This window comes from Lycium barbarum, chromosome 10 (assembly GCF_019175385.1).
Source record: "Lycium barbarum isolate Lr01 chromosome 10, ASM1917538v2, whole genome shotgun sequence".
NCBI lineage: Eukaryota > Viridiplantae > Streptophyta > Magnoliopsida > Solanales > Solanaceae > Lycium > Lycium barbarum.
This window is the reverse complement of record NC_083346.1, coordinates 124,558,412-124,580,489: the sequence shown is the minus strand read 5'-3', so window position 1 is coordinate 124,580,489 and position 22,078 is coordinate 124,558,412. Positions and strand designations below refer to the sequence as shown.

Below are 22,078 nucleotides of genomic sequence, written 5' to 3'. Positions count from 1 at the left end.
GGTTCAATTATGTATTATTTGTTGTTTTTACTGTTTTTTTTTTGTTTTTGTTTTCAGCCAGAGTGTACGCAAGTCGGTTTGGATGATTTTTGCTTAAAATTAAAATAAAATCAATTTAGTCGGTTTTTAAATTATTAAAATTAAATCAAAACTAAATATAATATGCATTTATCCGTTTGATTTGGTTGTTCGATTTGTAATCATATATTTCCTCTGTCCCATAATAAGTGTTATCTTAATAAAAAACACGCATATTAAGAAACCAATTATGAAGTGTAAAGTTTATCAAATTACCCTTATGTAAAAAAAATATTTCTTCTTGATGATTGGAGCACGTACGAGTAGTTCATCTTTTGACATTGGGAATCCAACCATCATCATTTGCCATTTCTTGTCCAAGGGCAAAGATGGAAAAAACTAGTCAATATATGTATTGATATCCTAAGGTGACACTTATTATGGAATAAAAAAATTGATTAAGGTAACATTTATTATGAGACGGAGGGAGTATATAACTTTTTTTTGCCTACTATTATTTCTTGACATTATACAAACAAATAAAGTGGGATTTTTTAAAAAAGTTTAGGTAAAGGTAACATGATTTCATTAAAATATACTCAAAACATGGCAAATATATTAAACTATGCAATCTCTTAATTAGAATTGGAGCTTCCAATGTGAATGTACATGATAATTCTCAGCACCAGATTGGAGCTTCCATTTGCTGATGCTTGTGTCGCTTTTGCAATATTATTCCCCCGGTGAAATGACAGAAATATCCATATCTTTAGTTTTATTTTAGAAAATTAAAAATGGGAACACTGCTAACCTATTAAACATAAATCTCATTTGTTGAGTGGAATTTATCATTTGGTACTATAAGCCCCGAATATTTGGTAGATGGGGTAGGAGCTAAGTTATTTATGTATTAAATCCTATATAAATAATGTAACATGTTTGGTAGCATTTTTTTATTATGTATAAAATTTAATGTACCTAATACATGTTTGGTTTCTACGTGACGTACCCAACCTTTGCGGGCGACCTATTCCCCTCAGTCTTAATTTTTCAGTATTTTAGTGACCTTTTAGCGTTGATCTGGCAGTGTGCGTGACTACACGACCAAGCAGCACGTGAGGGGGGCATTTGACCAGTTATTTTTTGCCACGTGGATAAAATTAACGGGAAAAACCCACCCCACCCCCCTCCCCCTTTATTTTCTCTTCCTTCTTCTTCATTTTCGATTCTTCACTCCATTTTCGCCAAAGCTTGAAGAAAAAAAAAATTGAAATCTGTGCCATGCATTCTAGTGGTAAGTAATATTTTCTCCAAACTCATTATTATTCTTATCTTTTATTTATATGTTATATCTTTCACTTTTTTTTTCTTTTTCTAGAGTTCTTAATGAAAGAGTTCAAATCGGAGTTGAACAATCTTTGTAGTCAAAATGACGATGATGAAGCGTCAAGTGCGATGCCAGCACGGAGTATTATTAAAAATGCAGATTTCTTGGTCTCCCAAGTCTTCCAAACTGCCGAATTCATACAAAGTGTTTAATATCCAAAAGCAACTTAATTCTAGTAATCTAAGTAATGGCCATCACTTTCATGGCCTCTTTCCTTTGCTGCTAGTGGCCTTGTTGAGTTTGTCCCTTCTAATCTCATCAAGCATGCTTCTTAAGTAGCATGGTTTGCCTTTGTACCTCATCGCTTGTCGTGCCTTGTGACCAAGGTCTCCTGTGACTTCAGCAGATCTTATAGGCTGACTTGCTTGATGTTTACCACCAAAATTCAGCACTCTACTAGTAGGCATTCCATGTTGCAATAAGCAAATTTGAAAATTAGTAGTCACTTCACAACTTCACATACCAATGCCATTGTAAAGAAAATATTAAACTTACATTCAGGGATGTATAACCACTTTCAGCAACAAAGACTCCCATACCAACTGTTTAGATCTTTTATTTGGGTAAGAAGGGGGACCCTCAGAATCAACTCTTTTGAGAACAGCAGGGGCAGGACTAGCAACAGCCTCTGTTACCTTTTTTGGCCTTCCTCTAGGCTTTGGAGTAGCAACTGCAGATTCTTTTCTTGGCCTTCCTCTAGGCTTTGGAGTAGCAACTGCAGGTTCTTTTCTTAGCCTTCCTCTAGGCTTTGGAGTAGCAACTGCAGGTTCTTTTCTTGGCCTTCCCCTTGGTCTTGGAGGAGTTTCAGGTACCACAGGTGCTTTTCTTGGTCTCCCCCTTAGCCTTGGGACATTGTTTGAAGCAGCAGTTGTTTGAGAGGCAGCAAAGGTTTGAGAGGCATCATTAGTTTGAGAGGCAGTACTGGCTTGAGAAGCAGCAAATGTTTGAGAAGCATCAAATGTTTGAGAAGTAGTACTGGCTTGAGAAGCAGCAAAATCAGCCTATGTTCCCCTCTACAAGTAAAATGCAAAGTCATAAAAATTCAATAGTGCAGTGCAAAGTCAAACCACCTACCCTTCCTTCTAAACCTCTTTCATTAGGTTCTGTTTCATCAAATTCTATGTCTTGTTCAACTTCACCTAAAGGTACATCATCAATGTTAGGTTGCCCCTTTTTCTCTCTTCTAATCCTTCTCCTATAAGCTTTCCTTTCAACCCTAAATGTTCTAACTTCCTCATGTACATCAGATCCATCATCACCATCTGGACCATTAAATACTGTCACACGGTCTGATTCTACATCACATTCAACATCTGATTCAACATCAGAATCTGTTGATTGAGAGTCAACATGGTCACTACTTACTTGCTTTGCGTTTTCACCATCTTCAGGTTCAGTTTGTTTGGGTGAATTTTCAGCAGCTTCTGTTTGTGGGGTTGAAGAATTAGTGGTAAATTGAGAGGGTGAAGTAGTAGTTGCTGCAGTTTCAAGTGGTGTATTTTCAGTGGCTGGGTTCTCATTAGGGTTGCTTTGACAAACATTTGGTTCACATTGGATACCTTCACCAACTTTATTAAAAGCATCACTTTTTGTTTAGTTGTTGGGAACAATAAATTCCAAAGGCAATGGGGGCACATCTGGTTCATCTACCATGTGACAGACATAAATCTCCACAATGTCCCCATCTTTCAAACTTAGGGAAAGGTCCAAAATATCCTCGTCAGTAAGTACATCTACAAGAATGTCACTATTAGGGGGCTTCACCTTAAAACCACAACTTGGACTATATCCTAATTCCTTTATGTAGTCCCTAAGTTCAAAATATGACAACGTATCAACATCAACATCTAAGAATTTTGTACAATTACCACCCTCATATCTTGGCACACCACTACTTAAATCAAATACCCCACCATAAAACCATCTCAACGTAACATAAATAAAATCAGCCATACCTGAAAGTTACAAAGCAACAATACTTAACAAAACCCTTAAATTACAAATCAACAAAATTTCTCACCAACAAGCAACATCAAAGGGAAACATATGTTTTTTAACAAAATCAGCAGCAAAAGTTATTCGTTCATTTACCTCATTCTACTAAAAAACCCTACATTAACAAACACCGATTCAAAACCCTAGAATGCAAGCAAATAATTAAATGTGTCAAAACCCTAACAAATGACCTTACATTAACAAACACCCGATTCAAAACCCTAGAATGCAAGCAAATAATTAAATGTGTCAAAACCCTACATTTACCTCACGAATGATAGCCTTCTTCAACAAAACAAACTTCACCAAACTTGAGAATGCAAAAACGACCCTAGAAATCACTAAGTATTACGCGAATTAATGTATGCGGTGGAAGATCGGTTGAAAATTATCAAGGTAAACAGTGCAAAATCTGTGAAAATCGATGAGAGAGAGAGAGAGGGGAGTTTTAAAATCTGTGCCTTTTAATTTTGTTTACGTTTAAGGGTGAAATGAAAAGGGAGTTAAAAAAATAATGCTGAATTGGAAAATTAAAAGGCGCCTGTACAACACGTAAGATAAAAAATTGGGGGTCACTAAAAATCAGCGCTAAAAGGTCACTAAAATACTGAAAAATTAAGACTGGGGGAGGTAATAGGTCGCCCGCAAAGGTTGGGTGTGTCATAATTAATCCGGCTATACATTAGAGGGTTTTAATGTATTTTCCCAAAAGGTAACTTCTCCCTAAAACACTTTTAAAAACACAAATTGCTACTCTTTCTATTAACGAAAGTGTTATTCAAATTGATTAGTCAAACACAAACTGATGTTTTTTAAATGCACTTTTGACAAAACAAAAACACCTTCAAAATAAGCATGTTTTTCGTAGCTTGGCCAAACAGGCTACTAGTCGTCAAAATGACATTTTGCTCCTCATTAAAAAAAATTTGGCCTCAAGAATTCAAACCACACATTTAGATCAATTGCAATCCAAGAAAATTGAATATGAAATGATAAAAGCGGAAAACATCCAAACACTGTCCTATAAAGGTTGAAGAAGCTATAGAAGAATGAAAAGAACAAGAAAAACCTAAACCAATGCCCTAAGGCAAAAGCTTATGGCTTACCTTCAAATTATATTGAAAGATTATGTTATGAAGCTTAACAAAAACATATTATAACTCGCCTCACTCCACACAGAGAACAATATAATCATTTCCTTTCATAGAAACATCACAAAAACAACATGAATTTACAACCAAATACATGAGATTTTCAAGAATTACCATCAGTAAAACTTTGAAACATTAATACAGTAATACTCATTAAAATTGTCACCTAAGTTAAAGAAACGCCGAATCCCGATATCTCAAGATCTACAACATGCTTTCTTTTCTGGGATAACTTGTCCGGGACCAGGTACAAGAATCTTCTTCCCAGCTAAAGATGCCGGATTCCCGTTGGACTGATTCTCATCTGCAGCAAGATTCTTCTTGTTTACGATGTTGAATATCTCTGTCAATACAGTCGAGAATGCATCCCCCACATTTGTCGCTTCCAATGCAGAAGTCTCTAAGAAGAATAATCCTTCCTTCTGGGCAAATTCTTTAGCATCCTCGGTAGGGACAGCTCGTTGGTCTTCGAGATCTGTTTTGTTTCCGATCAGAATGATCACGATATTCCTATCGGCATGTGCACGCAACTCTTCCAGCCAACGGGGTATGTGATCAAATGTTTGGCGTTTCGTTATGTCATAAACCAACATAGCTCCAACAGCTCCTCTGTAGTATGCACTTGTGACAGCTCTATATCTAAAAATGACAAGGAAATGATGAAATCAGTTACAAAATTGTTAAGTTTCTACTTCAGTTATCGAGTCTAAAAGCAGTCTTAGACAAGGAAAAGTGTTAAATTTGGAAATAAAGCTAATCAAATCCCTATCGCAATATCAGTCCGACGGGAACATCAACACTTGGCAACAGGTATTTATAAAAGCTGGTGAGAATCCAGAAGGGCAAACTTAAGTACTAAACACCAATAGACCACTTGGCAGTGCTACTAACTCCAACAGACTATTTGGCAGTGTACTTGTATGATAGTAATTTGATAGTAGCATAGTAATTCGAATAAATACGGCATATGATCGATAACAGCATAATATATTGCACATTAAGAAGTAGGAAGCAACTAGCAACCAGAAAAGCCATATTTTATCCCAATCTCAAGTGGCATTGATGTTTTAGAATGTTCCCATTCATCCCCCATAATATTGACCAACTCCAATTTGAAGATGCATCTCAATGTGGCCTTTACGCCCAAAACTTGGGGTCTTATATACAATAGAGGAACCTGTCATATAGGGGTACTTTTAAGAAGACTGAACAAAAAGAAGCAGATGGAAGCTCACAAAGAGAACTGATATCTCCTCCAAAGTTAGGCTTGACAAATGTGGATACTAGCGTAAACTCATAATGTGGCTACTTGGTGCAAGGGATAGATGCACCACCAAAGCGAAGAATTCAAGCTGCACAAGTGAGCCATACAGAGAACTCCGGAAATGAGATTTTCCTATCCATGTTCATCTTGAAATGAAGCAGTTTGTTATAGGACTTCTAAATGAAGCTGTTGGTCTGGTCAATTGAAAAATTTGATGACTACTTAGGACATGCGACATGCAACACGCAAGAACTTGAACAGTGCCAAGTTCAACTTAACACTAAGGTCTTTTAGTGAAGTACACGAGTGTTGTAAAAACGAGTTAAAAGAAGGAGAAGATCAAGGATAGGCATGGAAGGCCAACATCATTTTCAACCTGAGATTGACGAGGATACAGTACTAGCAAAGTAATTGAAGATGGTTGGACCGATACTGGATCATGATAAAAATTGATAAGACTATATTTATTTCAAAACTGGGTGGCCAGCAGACACAATATGAAGAACAAGTTAGAGAGATGCACAAAGAAGGATTATCTTTTTGATATTGAGAGAGAATCAAAACTTTATCTAATACTAATCAAGTAGCTACCATATAAATCCAGGGATGCTCTATCAATCTTATCTCAGTTTCCTCTTTGGTCCTAGCTTAGATGCCAGATGACCTTAGTAGTTCCCATCAAGACTCGTGATAACATAAACTATATAAGGAGCGATTTGATGCATTCCTCTTCAGCTAAACGGGTGACAGGGGGCAGTTTGTAATCTAGATTTTCTACGGGATACTACAAACATTTACAATCTATCCATTTAATCTATGATGAAGCAACTTGAAATCTAGACTAAATCTTTATCACCTGTCCACTTTACAACCAAAAAGAGCAGCTGAACCTATAGCTTTCTTGTCCAATGATAAGACACTTGAACAATTATACTTCACAGCTACTTACAGATTCATCAATACACATTTCTCGATAGGTAACTTCAGAAAGGCTGAGCGACAAAAGGACAGAAATTTTTCACATGATAGTGAATAGAAAAACAACCTAATAGTTCAAGGAATATGAGTGGATTAAGAGCTATCTGGTTACCATCAAACTGGATGGAATCAAAAAACAGTAAAGGGAATCCATCAACCTAACATACAATATCCAGGACAGATACCTTCCGTATTCAAAACTATATCAAACTACTGCTAGACAAGAGAACATATTTGACAAACAAAGAGCAACAAATAGAAGGTTGGCTCTTCATGTGTTGAAATTCAACTATCAATACCAAGATATTTTCGACTCCGGCCTATACTAAATTTTGTATACGGTGCATAATCTTGAAGAATGTACTAAAGTTACCAAGTGAAAAGGAAAACTAGGACCGAGCCTACCCAACTCAGTCAGTTCAACTGATTTGACAAAAAATTAAGCCCGAGTCTACTCAACTTGGTCAAATACATATTGTTGAGTTAAAATGATATTTTACCGTACGTTTCTACTCAAGACACGTGGATGTTTCTACTCAAGACACGTGACTGTTCAATTTTGAATCAATTCTAAAAGATCAAAATTCTGTTGCATTTACATTTATGTAAAATATAATTAAGTTATGCCAATTGACAATCAAATTTAGAAAAATTAGATATTTATGATTTATAGTAGTCAAAAAAAAAAAAAGTTATGATGTTTTATGTGTATCTTCTTTCTATAATACATAGATGAGTGACGCTTGCATTTTGGACTTGACTAACTCTTTGCTTTAGTTCACTTTTTCTCATTTGAGTGTGAGATTTAAGAAGACGCAAATTTCCTAATTTATCCAAGATCCCAAGTAACATCTCAATTAATTCTTAAGTGACAGCCACTCTCTGAACAAACAGACTAAATTATCAAAAGAAGTTTTAGGGATCATTTAAGATAAACGGGAAAGGGCCAAAAATTACCCTTCAACTATAAGAAATAGACCACTTTTACCTCTGTCATCTTTTGGTATCAAAATTACCCTCGTCGTTAGTAAAGTGGAGCACTTATACCCTTCAAAACTAACAGCTGCCATGTCAGCTTAAAAACTCACAATAAAGAATTGTCTTTTTCTGATTTGGAAGGAAAAAAATCCACCTCTACCACTATATTATGTTCAAATTTATGCCCAAAAGTTTGATCTTCTACTCCTAATTCCTTCCATACAAGGGGTTCAAGTTATATGCACTGCAGTGTAATCAATTTTATCATCATCATCATCATAATTTAACCTATTATAGCAGTTTACTTACCATTTATTCTAGATCACCAATCAATACGATTTAAATAGAGTTAACTGAAATTAAGTCACTTTTAAGTAACCTAATTGTGCAAATCCTTAGTTCATCGAACTTAAGCTCATGCAAAAGGAGAAATTGTAACACAACAAGAATCGAAGAGTACCGAGATAAGTTATCCTTACTAGATGGTGGAATAATAGTACCGGAATTACTTATTCCCGGATAAAACAATAAGAATGACAAAAATACCCCTGACGTCCCTCAAACACTTTTTCTATTAAATAAGGTGGAGGGTATTTTTTTAAACAAACTTCTTCTTAAAAATTACAATGCTTACTTTTAATACAACAAACTAAATAGTTAATAAGTAGCAGGACAACTGATCCCAACATAACTAATCCCAGCACAACTAATCCCAGCATAACTTTTCTTCAAACCAACAACCCGTTAATTCTCAAGTGACAATCACTCTCTTTCATCCAAAGAGACTAAATTATAAAAAGAAGTTTTCGGGATCATTTAAGATACAACAACAACAACAACCTAATGTAATCCCACTTGTCTGGGAGGGTAGAATGTACACAAACCTTACCTCTACCTTTGTGAGGTAGAGAGGCTGTTTCCAATAGAACCCCAGCTCAAAAGAAACGTAGCTAATGCAGGATTGCAAGAAAAATAGCACAACAAAATATTAAGATAGAAATTAAATGGAGCAACACACAAGGATAATACTGGACGTGATACCTAGTTACTACTACTAAGAAAAGAAGAAGAAGAGGAGCTGGAAAAACTAGCCCCCCCCCCCCCCCCCCCCTCCTCTCACACACAGCGCGACAAAACACACCTACCTACTAACCTTCTATCATAATCCTCGATCTCCAAATCTTCCTATCTAAGGTCATGTACTTAGTCAGTTGAAGCTGTGCCATGTCCAGTCTAATCACCTCCCCAGTTCTTATTCGGCCTACCTCTACCTCTCCTAACTCCTGCGACCGCCAATCTCTCACATCTCCTAATTGGTGCATCCTCACTCCTCCTCTTCACATCATTTCTGGCTCCGCCACTAACCATATTCAAACTTATGCTCAAAAGTTTGATCTTCTACTCCTAACCCCTCCTAACTGAAATTAAGTAACTTTTAAGTAGCCTAATTGTGAAAAATATTCAGTTCATCGAACTTAAACTCATGCAAAACAAGGAGAAATGGAGTTTGCTATAACACAATAAAAATAATAGATTTACCGTTCTTGACCAGCAGTATCCCAGATCTGAGCTTTAACAGACTTATGTTGTATAACAAGTGTTCTTGTCTGGAATTCAACACCAATAGTAGCCTTAGAATCAAGACTAAATTCATTACGAGCAAATCGAGCTAGTATTTGAGACTTGCCTACAGCTGAATCACCAATTAACACAACCTTAAACACATAATCTATCTTTTGACTCGCATCCCCATACCCGCTACTCGCCATTTATTAATTTACCAGAAGGGAAAAAAAAAAGATTGTCTATAATCAAGAATGGAAGAGAGAGAAAGTGGAAATAGTGGAGAAGTAGATCTTTGACTAGTCTTGCTGGGATCTTATTACTGTCTGAAAATGGGTTTACATACTTATCCAAGGACCGCTGTCTTTATTTGCTAACGATAAAATATTTTTAAAAAATTACGTATGTATAAGCTGAAATTAAGGCAAATATTTATTTAAACAGTATTTACAATACATTGTTATAGTTTCAATAAAATATAAAGGGTAAACCTGCAAATATACCTCTCGACTTTATGATTCACAGTAGATATACCACTTGTTACAAAATTGGTGTATATATGCTGTCGTTACAAAATAATGCAAATATATCTCTGCTGTTACAAAATGATGTAATTATACACTTTTTGTTGATTTTTTTTAAAATCATATAGGTTATTATTTAATTAAAAAAATGTCATGTGACTTTAAAAAAAGTCAACCCATTTTTTGAGTAGACATACTTTTTTAAAAGGGAAAGGACATTGTGTGTCCACTTAGCTAAACTATTTCACATTTAACCACTGTTTGAGCTTAATTCCACCAGGAGTCCGATCGGCTCAAATTAACGCCAAAAAAGGGTTAGCCGGCCCAACAGCTCAGACGTTCCTTTTTAAGAAGAGACTTTTTGTGGCGACTAAGTCGCCACAAAAACTTCGCCACTAAAGGGCTGCTATAACATATATACATATGTCGGAATTATATATAGCATATATACATATGCTAGAATTAATCATACATTTATTATACATAAATTATACGTTAATTATACATTTATTATACACATATTATACAATAATAATATGATATTTTTTTTTACGTATACAATAGTGACACATATTATGTACCACAATGATACGGTTTCTATAATACATTTTTTTATACGTATGATACACTTTCTATACAAGACTGATACAGTTTATATACATGTTGGAATTATATATACACTTTTTATGCAAGAATGATACAGTTTATATACATATGATACATTATATATATATATATATATATATATATATATATATATATATATATATACACAATAGGAATACATATTATATACACATATAATACATTTTCAATACATATGATATATTTTATATACATATATAGCAGGGATACATATTTTTTTTCTTCTATCTATCTATCTTCTTCTTCTGTTATAGAAATGACAGTTGGATGGGATGAACAAGGCAAAATGGGACGAACAAGGGCAAAAGGATAATTATAATTGTTTGTCAAGGGTATTTCCGGTAATTTATTCTTACACTACAGCCCTTTCATTTCCACTTTCATTTTCTCATATATTTTTCGGCACGCTCCACTCTTCATTTTTCCATATACTGTACCTTGCTGCTAAAATTTGGGTTTGTCTTTCCATTTCTCAATTCTACGATTCCATGATAGTTTTGCTTCTCTGACCGTCTTCTCTATATCTTTTCTATTTCATTTTCTTTCTTAATATTTTCTCAGTTCTTTCTTATGGCCATGGCAGGTTGCTTCATAAAATTGGACTTAGTGATTGAATTTATTTACCAACACGTGTATAAAATACATCAATTTTCGTTTTTTGGGTCGTGAAAATATCGATGAACATACTTTGATGGTCTTTTATATCTAAATCTAAATGCTATAAGAGTGGTTTATAGTTAGTGATAGTTTCTTTCCTACTGGCTGTATTTTTACTTTTTTTCCCAGTCATTTAATCGTTTTAATTCTTAGTTTACTTGACATGATACAGATAAATCTAAGGTGCTTGATGATATGCCTGAAAGAAAATTGATGATTATTTTGGTAATTGAAATGTTTTATTTTTCAACTGGACATTACATCATACAAGATATACAGATGATAAACTTCAACAAGAATAGATTTTCATGGTTTAAGCTAATGAAATTAATCTCTACCGATGGTTTCCCAGTCTACACTATTAAAATTACAACTACGAAAGAAATGGTATCTTATGTTTTGGTCTTCTGAATTTGCTTTGGAAAATTGCTTATTATATTTCCACGCCGCTAAATATGTTATGTGCATGTATTGATGTTCAGTATAGTTCATCCTTGACGTATACAATGATCAGGAATCCGTGACTTAAATAGCACAAAAAATAAAAAGTTGAACCAAATTAGTACCAAAAAAAAAAAGAACATAAGTAGTATTCACGCACGAATTTTGTGCGTGAAAGGACCAAACTGCAAATTTGCAGGGTTGGCCTTTGGCGCACGAAAATCGCACGAATTTCGTGCGTGAATGGGTGATCATATATTGACCCGACTTGTCGAACACCATGAGAATCAGAAATCAAGACCTCCGATGGGAGTGCAATATTCGACCTATACGGGATACCCAACAGTAACCTTTTCAGAGAACCACCGTAAAAGCTTAATCCCCAAGTATAAGCTCACTTTGATTGGGAATTTCTTCCATAGGAGGCCAAAAATGAAAGAAATCCGAGTTGATTTCAGTGCAAAGAATCCTCTGAACGGCCAGGTGAAGATTAGGGCTTGCACTTGTCGACAAATATTACTTTGTTTCACCAATGAAGAGGATTACTACACTATTTTGTACAAGAAATCACTCTTCGTTGCTGGTGCCGTCATGCTGATTTCCTGGTCCCCAGATTTCCACCATGAAGTAGTGAGTACTTTAAACCCAGTTTGGTTGCATCTACTGTTTTTATAATGGCACTTCTTCTAATGGGAAGCTCTGTCATAACTGGTGGCTCCCATGGGAAAAGCTGTGTCTATTGCATGTTTATGGTTTTTGATTTTGCATAGATATGATATCTGATTTGTTTTTATTTACAGTTTATCACACATGTTTGTGTGAGGATACCAAGGCAGTGTTTAGCAAGAGGTTTTGTCTAGTAGAAGACTTACTACATCTTTACGCCGCCTCTTTAAATATATGAGCACCCCATTTCGTGCGTGAAAGGCCAAGGCTGCGTTTTTGCAGTTTGGTCCTTTCACGCACGAATTTCGTGCGTGAATACTACTTATGTTTTTTTTTTTTTTGGTACTAATTTGGTTCAACTTTTTATTTTTTGTGCTATTTAAGTCGCGGATTCCAATGATCAGTGGCTTACTTTCATCCACTACACCCCTAAAAATTCTTCATTTACATTCTCATGTTTCCCATAAGTACTAATAGTTAATATGAGTTAGAAAGGACTTCAATGTTAAACAGAAAATTAAGAAATGTTGGAGATTTTGGGTGTCTTTTTCTTCTTCAACTTGGCATAATCGATCTGCAAGAGATTCTTAGCAGCTATGTTACTCGGACTCTTCAAAAATGGATACGGGTGCGTATCGGATCCTCCAAAAGTAGTGCATTTTTGAAGGATCTCATACGGGTGCGACATCATTTTTGGAGAGTCCGGGCAACATAGCTTAGCAGGACTTCAGAGTATAATAATCTGTTCTAATTGTTTAGTTTCCATCCAGCATGGATGGTTTTGCAACCAGATATTACCATGCATTTGTGATCCATTTAATTGGAATGTAGTGGTCGCGGACTAGCAACGACAAATGATGGATGTTGACTTTCTACAATATAGTACATACTGAAATTATTTTAAAAAAAAAAAATCTCGTAAGTCTTTTGATTAGCTACAGATATATAATGTACTCCTATAATTTCATGATTTTTCAGATTGCAACAAAAATGGCACAGAGATTGGGTATACATGCTATGACTCTTTGAGACTGACGATGGACGTGTAAACTGCAGGTTGTTGATAAATGTAAAGCACAAGAAGGTAAAGAAAATTGACAATATCTGAACTTTATCTTTCAGTATGAACAGGTACCTTCATATTTGGGTAGATAATTAAACCATTTATTTTCGTTGCACGTGACTTAAATATATTTGTACTGAACTTTTTGCTGACTGCATTCTGTTAATAAAAAATTAACTAACTCATCAAAAAAGAAAACTAAGTCTCTTCTCTTTTCTTCATGGAGCTTATTGTTCTTTTAGTTTTTATTCTTTCGGTAAGTAAATGAGAAAAACTTATTGTTGTCTATTATGTTTTTCTTTCTTAAATTCCTCGCTATCTGGGTTCCCTGAGAGGAATTCCTCAACTTTTCAACTATTGTCATGCTTCGTTGGTTTTCTTCTAGCTTAACTGGAGATTTGCTTCATATTTTATGAACACAAATGTAATGTTGCTCAGGTTGTTTAATGAATAAGGTGACTTCTTAAAATGTTTTTAGTTGCCTAAATTTATATATGTTCCAGTTCAAGAACTTCTTATCAAATATTGACTTGACAAATAACGTATAGGCAGAACACACAAGATATCATCTTTCTCAATGGGCGAGGAAATGAAGTCATATGCAAATAATTTTGCGTACAATACTTTTTGCATATACTACTAGATCCAACTTCCACAACACCATCTGGATAGTTGCGTCAGGTCAGGACACTTAAAGTAGATAGAACCTACTTTTACCTTCTATGTGTTTAGTTGTTTTCTCTGTTTGTGCTTATTAGTACATTCATTTTTGGATAAGAAAAAATTTCACCTGAATAGAATCATGATTTGTAGGTCGAAGGATCTTAACTTTCGAAGAAGCTCGGGGGTGTTGAGCTAGCTGTACTTGGTAACCATTTGATGGAAAGCAGATCTATTTTTATCTGGGAGAAATAGTACTGAGCAAAACTATAAATCTTAATTTCTAGCTAGCCTAGCCATCTCTGTCATTTCGAGGTAGTAAGATCAACCTTTTTTGATTTCACATCTAATGTAATGCTGAAAAGCTCTCTTCCTAAAATCTGAATTTGATTGTTTTCTTGCTTTGCACGGTGCTTTTATTCATCTGTACATCTGTGTATTCTCTATCGAATGCATTTTTAGTGCAACAATTTGCTTACGTGTGGCTTTCATTTAAGCAAGATTAAAATACTTGTAGTAGATGAACTTATCTTCATTTTCTTATTTGTTAAAAGGTTTGAGCGGGAAGAAGTTCAGATTGTAGCTCGCTTTTGAGTTTGCAACATATACATCTTTTGATAGCCACCATGTGCATGGAAGAAGAATAACTCAAAGTATAGCTTGTTACCATTTCCCATTTACGGGCCATGTGGTGATTTTTTTTTTTTTTGGGGACATGTATAGGAGTTGGACAAGGATAAATTGCAAGAGGGTCATATGATGATACAGTAGAATATACAAGACTCTGGACTCAAAGTTCACTCTACATAAATCTTGAACATTTAGAGCAAGCTTGAAAATAAATGGAGAGGTTAGTTACTTAAATTTCAATTGCTTAATTCTCCATTTTGTTCCAAGTCATCTATGCTGATTTCATCGTTCTCAATAGCTAAGTTACTCGGACTCTCCTAAAATGTCATTGGGTGCGCGTCGGATCCTTAAAAAATAGTGTATTTTTGGAAGATCCAACACTGGTATGGCAACACTTTCGAAGAGTCCGAGTGAAAAACTATTAATTTTTTGTGTTCTTTTAAATAGTTTCTTATTGGATGTATACATGCATGTTGGTGATAGTATCAATTTGTACATAGCTTAGGGTTGGAAATAGATGCCAAATTCAATTTTTGGGTAATCAATATTAGTTCTTCTTTCCCAGGTGAATTTTTGTATTTATTGTCTCCTTAACTGTAGTAAGCTAAAATTGATTTTTTAGATCATGAAATCTGTGAAGCAAATATTTACAGTAACGAATTTAGTAATGAATTTTACACGTCTTTAAAGTTCATGAGATGGTGGTTTCGTAGTAGTTGTGTTTTCAGAGCTTATTTTCCCGTGTAACCTTCGACGGATCTCTGTGTTCATGTCCATGTGAATGTAATGTATATATATATAGTGTCTCAATTGTATTTCGTGGTAGTGGAAATTACTGTGAAATATGATCATTACGTATTTAGTAATTTGATGTAAAAGAGGTCACATATTTCTTACCCTTGTGCCAAAAGCAAATCTCTACAGAAAAGTTTATACTTTTAGCCACATTATGTAATATAGAGATCATATTTTTGGCAAAGAAGAGAAAGAAAAAGAAGAAGATGATGATGATGCCAGCTAGGAATAGAAGTTGATATATTAACGATTCACCTTTCAAGTGGCCATATCAGATTTCTGTGGATATAAGTGATTGGTTCTCTCATGATTATCTTTGTCTTTTCATAACTCCACGGTAAGTGGGGAAAGGTGAGAATATTTTCTTGCTAAATAGTTTATTAGAGTTGATTGACGAGAGCCTCATTCCTAAGGAAGTCTCAGATGTTTCGAGATGTAAGGGCTTCAAATAAATTGGTTGTATTTCTATGACTATAGACTCAGAGTAGCTATTGAACATGAGTTTGTTTCTTTTAGTTGCATAATAGCATTGACAGTGCATATATCTAGAGAGAATAAAAGTATCCGCTTTGAGATTTTCATAAAATTTAATATATTCAATGAACGTAACAGGTACCTTATATGCAAAAACAACACTAATAGTAGTCTAATATGGTGTTCAATTTACAATAATGGTCCCAATAGCCTCTGAGTTGTTTTCATTTCCAGAAATTTGGTATTGTTTCAATTTCATGTGCTAGAAAATCGGATAATCCTTTAGGTGCTATATCTTCTGAGTTCTCCTGGATGGATTTCTGTTTGATAATGACGTAGCAGACTAGCAGTTACATACTGCATCTCACTGGTGTCCTAATTTATGGACTCATTTTCCTGGTTATAGCTGCTGTATGGTACATGCACCTGTTCACTAAATCTCTTGTGCCGGAGGATCCTTTTTGCTATCTCAGAATTCAAATCATTGAGGTATCTTGAAAAAGCCTGACCAACTTCATGCGCGAATATTCTAAACGAGAGCAAATAGATCAATACTTCATTTCTCATGAGTTCAAATTTCGGATTATTTCGACCCATTTCCATTGTTGAAATGATTTGTTTGAGAATTGTTGTGATTAGCATGGTATGTTGGTGAATTTTGGGAGTATGCTGTTTTCCTATTGACGATGTTAGATTTTGTTGATTCCTTTCTCTCTAGGTTTTTTTAAATTACCAGTTTCAGAGCTTATTTCATGTTAACATTTCTTAAATACATGATACTATCAGGAATATAAGTTTTAAGGCACAAGACACTGTGATCTTGGAGCCAAGCGTGGAAGTGAAAGTTCGCAAGATTTGGGCTGTCTACTAGGGTCCCATGTATTGCTGCTGGAAATTTTGTTCATTTCTTTTTTATTCTTCTCTGCCGCATATATACGAAGAGGTGCAATTCCAATTGAATATGCAACTAGCACTTTGCAGCTGCACGTTTCTAGCTTTTAGTGAATAAGACATAGTTATGATGGAATTAGTGAATAAGACATACTCCACAAACATCATTATAACTATAGTGAATTAGTGGATACCTTAATCTCTTATTTTCTTTGTCTTAAACTATAGCTGCGCAAGATTTTGTTTTCCTATGATGTAATGTTTGATGTTATCCTTAATCTATTGGATCCGAAACTCTTGATTGCTTAGTGATATTAACGGGAAAAGAGTGTCTGGAGACTGGAATATGGATTGGATGGGATAAACTTTTCCTAAAGGCAATGGGTTGTATATTTTTTGTCACGCCCCGAACCATGGCCTAGACGTAACACGGCACTCGGTGCCTGACTGCATGTGACCGAGCGAACCACATGGCTTGCTGAATCAGCATAATACATAACATAAGCGGAATATAACGTGAATGCATGATGAGCCTTTATAAAACATGGTAAGTCACAATACTAAATAAAATACTTGATTAAACATGAGTGAACCAAAATGGTTATACGACTCCAAATGTTTGACATGCCATAACTGACTTGTCTAGTCTATGAAACCTCTATCATGAGTCTGTCTGGAAAACATACTTACTGGGACAAGGCCCCCAGCATACCTCAGATGCATAACTAATCATAAACAAAAATTAACTAAACCCCGAATGAGATGGGGCTCACCAATAAGCTGATACGTGCAGATCCTAATGAGCAGAGGCGTCGTCCTGTAAGTTCGTACCTGCATCGTGAAATGCAGGCCCCCGGGCAATAAAAAGGGGACGTCAGCACATTGAATGTACTGGTATGTATAGCAACTGAAAGAAATAACATGGGACATGGAATAACATGATGAGAACTGAAACTGCAAACCTGGACATGAACATGAGTGCATACATATACATATAAAAACACGGTAAAAATATCATAAGTAGGGAGAGCAATAACTTATAACCGAATCCATGGTCTGGTGCTTGCGTCCCGCCAGCAGAACACTCAGTCCTTGCCAGGGAACATGAGATTTAATAAAATATGAAAGGATCCAGTCATTATGAGAGATCGTCCGGGACATGGGTGGAGCGATCCTCATCCTACGGTGGCTACGTAGTTTCAGGCTATCTGAAGCCCTCCTCGGTAATTAATGCAACTCCCAAAACAAGAACATGAAAATAGTGGCACTTGCTGCCCATGGTATATCATGAATCATAACTTGCTTGTACATGGTTTCATAAAATAACTTGTCATAATCTTGCAAAAACATGTTTTTCGTTCATGAGTAATAACAATAGTTCGAAATCATATATATATATATATACTTGTCTTGAAAACATGCTTGTAACTTGCTAGATGAAATCATAAAGTTTCATATAAACATAATGAGAACGCATGAGGAAGAATTCATGATTCACGGATTTAGCTAGGATTCCTAATAACCGTAATGGAAGATTAGGAATACAATAACGAATATGGATACAAACTTCATGTACATAATTACGGGCTACCAATATTTAGGTTTAATGCCCTAGGATTTGAACTTCATGGATTTTACGAAACGGATCATGGGGAAGAATGTAGAGATTCCCACATGTGGATGGAAGTTCTACTTACCTTAACCTCCGCCTTTGAGCGTATCACAATGTACTTCAACCCCTTCAACTTCAATCTATAGCAATACAAGTCATAGGGATTCTATATTAGCAATCATATCCATATTTTGTTCATCTAAGCATTTTATCAAACACTTGGTGGGCATGAAGCTCCACAACCTTCATTAATGGTGATTTCTTCACCCAATTCCCATTCTATTACTTCTAGGTGATTCTACAATCTTAATTAGATGTAACTAACATCATCCTTCATCACCCATATGAATACAACAATCCCAAGTCAACAATCCAAAACTCTAGCATTGTTCATATAATTCTCTTTATCAAACCCATTTACTATTCTCCCAAGAACTCATCAATTCACAACTATAAATGTTCAGAGAGTAGAAACATTACCTTTTCGAAGTCCAATCCTCTTGAGTTCGGGTTCTAGGGTTTTCACCTCCAACTATAATGTTCCAATCATAACTCTATAGATTAGAAGGGTTTACTCAAGTTAGAACGGGATTAGGGACTTGGATTCAATCTAGAATCATGATAGAAACTTACCTTGGAAGATCTTGAGATTTGGGACTTGTTCTCTATGAGTTTAGAGAGTATTTTCGTGAATGGGGAGGCTGGGGAAATAACCCCAAGTCCTAAATATAGCTTAAAACGCGTAAACCTGACTTTTGACCCGAAAACGTACTTAACGGACCAAACGACGGTTCAAACGACGAACCGTCGATCAGATCGACGGAGCGTCGATCTGCTCCGTCGAATTGGTCAAATTTCCAATGAACAATGCACAATCGACGGTTCAAAGGACGAACCGTCGATCAGATCGACGGAGCGTCGATTTGCTCCGTCGAATTGGTCAAATTTCCAGTGAACAATGCACAATCGACGGTTCAAAGGACGAACCGTCGATCTTCCCGTCGAAGTCACCCATTTTCCAGCGAAGACAGGCTTCAGTAAAATGGGCATAACTCTTTGCAAAGATGTCCGTTTGACCTCCATAATATACCGTTGGAAAGCTATTTCAAAGGGATACAACTTTAATCAAGGATGTTTTCCCAAATTCCAAATTAATAATGGGGTTATAATCGTTGGAAGTATGACCTTCTATAAACTCTCTTGCAAACATGCTCCGTAGAGTGGTTTTCAACTTTGCTTTGCCCAAAGACATTTCTTATGACTTAATTGGTTTTCAAAACACTTCCTATAACCCTCATATTGGTTCCATTATATTATCATCTTATGAGTCAAACTTTCGTCCGAAGTTACGAGGTGTTACAATATCTCCCCCTTGGGATCATTCGTCCTCGAATGATAACCATTCGGGATTCTACAAAAATTTCGCTAGAGTTTCCCCTGTAATAAGGCACTACCAACCTGTCACAAAAACCCATAATATCATTGCCTCACAGGGCTACATCACAATAGCATTATAAATTGGCCACACACGACCAAAAACATGAAAAGAAAGCTTCCATACCTCAAAATCTTGGTGCTTCATCATAAATCTCTTCTGCAGGCTGAAACAAGTGCGGGTACCTGGATTTCATATCCTCCTCGGCTTCCCATGTAGCTTCCTCAACTTTCTGACTCCTCCACAGGACTTTCACTGAGGCTACTTCCTTAGTTCTCAACTTGCGAACTTGACGATCAAGAATGGCTACAGGGATCTCCTCATAGGTGAGGCCATCCTTAACTATTATAGCATCAGCAGGAACAACCAACGAAGGGTCTCCCACACACTTCTTCAACATGGATACATGAAACACTGGATGAACAACAGCTAACTCTTGTGGCAACTCAAGTTCATAAGCTACTAGACCAACCTTTCGTAGAATTCTGTAAGGTCCAATATATCTGGGACTAAGCTTCCCCTTCTTGCCAAATCGCATAACACCCTTCATAGGTGAGACTTTAAGGAACACCCAATCGTCGACTGAAAACTCTAAGTCCCTACGTCTCACATCTGTATAAGACTTCTGGCGGCTCTGAGCTGTTTTCAACCGCTCCTGTATTAATTTGACTTTCTCCATAGCTTGATAAACCAAATCTGGCCCTAACAATTCTGCTTCACCTACTTCGAACCAACCAATTGGTGATCTGCATCTTCGCCCATACAGGGCCTCAAATGGTGCCATCCCAATACTAGCATGATAACTATTATTATAAGAAAACTCAATGAGTGGTAAGTGATCATCCCAATTACCTTTGAAATCCAAGACACATGCTCGCAACATATCCTCCAGAGTCTGAATAGTACGCTCTGCCTGGCCATCTGTTTGTGGATGAAAAGCCGTGCTGAGGTTCACCTTGGTACCCAATCCTTTCTGGAAGGATTTCCAGAAGCTCGCTGTAAACTGAGCACCACGATCTGAAATAATGGACACTGGTGTCCCATGCAACCTGACAATCTCATTAACATACAGTTTGGCATAATCTTCTGCTGAATATGTGGTCTTGACTGGCAAAAAGTGTGCTGACTTAGTAAGTCGGTCAACGATCACCCAAATGGAGTCATGTCTCTTAGCTGAACGAGGTAAACCTGATACAAAATCCATATTGATCATTTCCCATTTCCAGACAGGAATATCAATATTCTGAGCCAGACCACCAGGCCTCTGATGTTCGGCTTTCACCTGCTGACAGTTCAGGCACTTAGCTACAAAATCTGCTACATTCTTCTTCATATCGTTCCACCAGTAAATCTCCTTGAGATCATGATACATCTTAGTGGAACCTGGGTGAATGGAATACCTGGAATTGTGAGCTTCTGACATGATTCGCTCCCTGAGCCCATCTACATCTGGGACACATAATCTACCTCGATACCTCAAGGTACCATCATCTCCCCCTTGTTCGAAAGTCGTCGTCTTATGCTTGTGAATCCCCTCTTTCAGCTGCAACAAGTAGGGATCATTAAACTGTTTCTCCTTGACTTCAACGACTAAAGAGGAAAGAGCACTATTCTGAACAACCACTCCACCATCCTCGGAGTCCAAAAGTCGAACTCCCAGATTGGCTAAACGGTGGACTTCTTTTGTCATAACTCTCTTATCCACGTCCACGTGGGCTAAACTTCCCATGGAATACCGACTAAGAGCATCGGCTACAACATTCGCTTTCCCCGGATGATAGAGAATATCCACGTCATAATCTTTAAGCAATTCAAGCCATCTCCTTTGTCTAAGATTCGGCTCCTTTTGCTTGAAGATATACTGCAGGCTTTTGTGATCCGTGAAAATATCAACGTGCACTCCATACAAATAATGTCGCCATATTTTAAGTGCAAAAATTACCGCTGCCAACTCTAAGTCATGAGTCGGGTAATTCCTTTCGTGAACCTTGAGCTGACGGGATGCATAAGCTACAACTTTACCATGCTGCATTAAGACACATCCGAGACCAACTCCCGAAGCGTCACAATAAACCACGAATCCTTCAGTTCCCTCTGGCAAAGTCAAAACTGGAGCAGAAGTCAATCTCTTCTTCAATTCTTCAAAGCTTCGCTCACAAGCATCTGACCATTGGAACTTAACTTTCTTCCGAGTCAACTTAGTCAGCGGAGCAGAGATAGAAGAAAATCCTTCTACGAAGCGTCGATAATA

The 22,078-nt window shown here is 36.4% G+C and overlaps 1 protein-coding gene and 1 long non-coding RNA gene across 7 annotated transcripts; one reads left to right on the top strand and one right to left on the bottom strand.

The window, feature by feature from the left end:
* Nucleotides 1-4,444: 4,444 nt before the first annotated feature.
* LOC132614215 (ras-related protein Rab11D) lies at nucleotides 4,445-9,662 on the bottom strand. Its single transcript, XM_060328618.1, has 2 exons — nucleotides 9,311-9,662; nucleotides 4,445-5,190 (listed from the first exon to the last, which is right to left on the bottom strand). Exons 1-2 carry the CDS (start codon nucleotides 9,538-9,540, stop codon nucleotides 4,749-4,751), a joined length of 672 nt encoding a protein of 223 aa, XP_060184601.1. The 5' UTR covers nucleotides 9,541-9,662; the 3' UTR covers nucleotides 4,445-4,748.
* A 1,150-nt stretch (nucleotides 9,663-10,812) lies between these two features.
* Nucleotides 10,813-17,103, top strand: LOC132615464 (uncharacterized). Of its 6 annotated transcripts, none has more exons than XR_009572701.1 (6): nucleotides 10,814-12,231; nucleotides 13,246-13,351; nucleotides 13,879-14,011; nucleotides 14,144-14,840; nucleotides 16,296-16,378; nucleotides 16,676-17,103. It is a non-coding gene; the product is annotated as an uncharacterized LOC132615464 (long non-coding RNA). The 6 variants fall into 6 exon arrangements; XR_009572702.1 differs by lacking the exon at nucleotides 16,676-17,103 and having other exon boundaries at nucleotides 10,815-12,231; nucleotides 14,144-14,643; nucleotides 14,714-14,840; nucleotides 16,296-16,592; XR_009572700.1 differs by lacking the exon at nucleotides 16,676-17,103 and having other exon boundaries at nucleotides 10,818-12,231; nucleotides 14,144-14,305; nucleotides 14,545-14,840; nucleotides 16,296-16,592.
* The last annotated feature ends 4,975 nt before the right edge of the window (nucleotides 17,104-22,078 follow it).

Coding starts and splice junctions, on each gene's coding strand:
- LOC132614215 (XM_060328618.1), bottom strand. CDS start 9,540: ATGGCGAGTAGCGGGTATGGGGATGCGAGTCAAAAGATAGATTATGTG. Junction 5,191..9,310: donor GATACTGCTGGTCAAGAACG/GTAAATCTATTA, acceptor TGTCATTTTTAG/ATATAGAGCTGTCACAAGTG.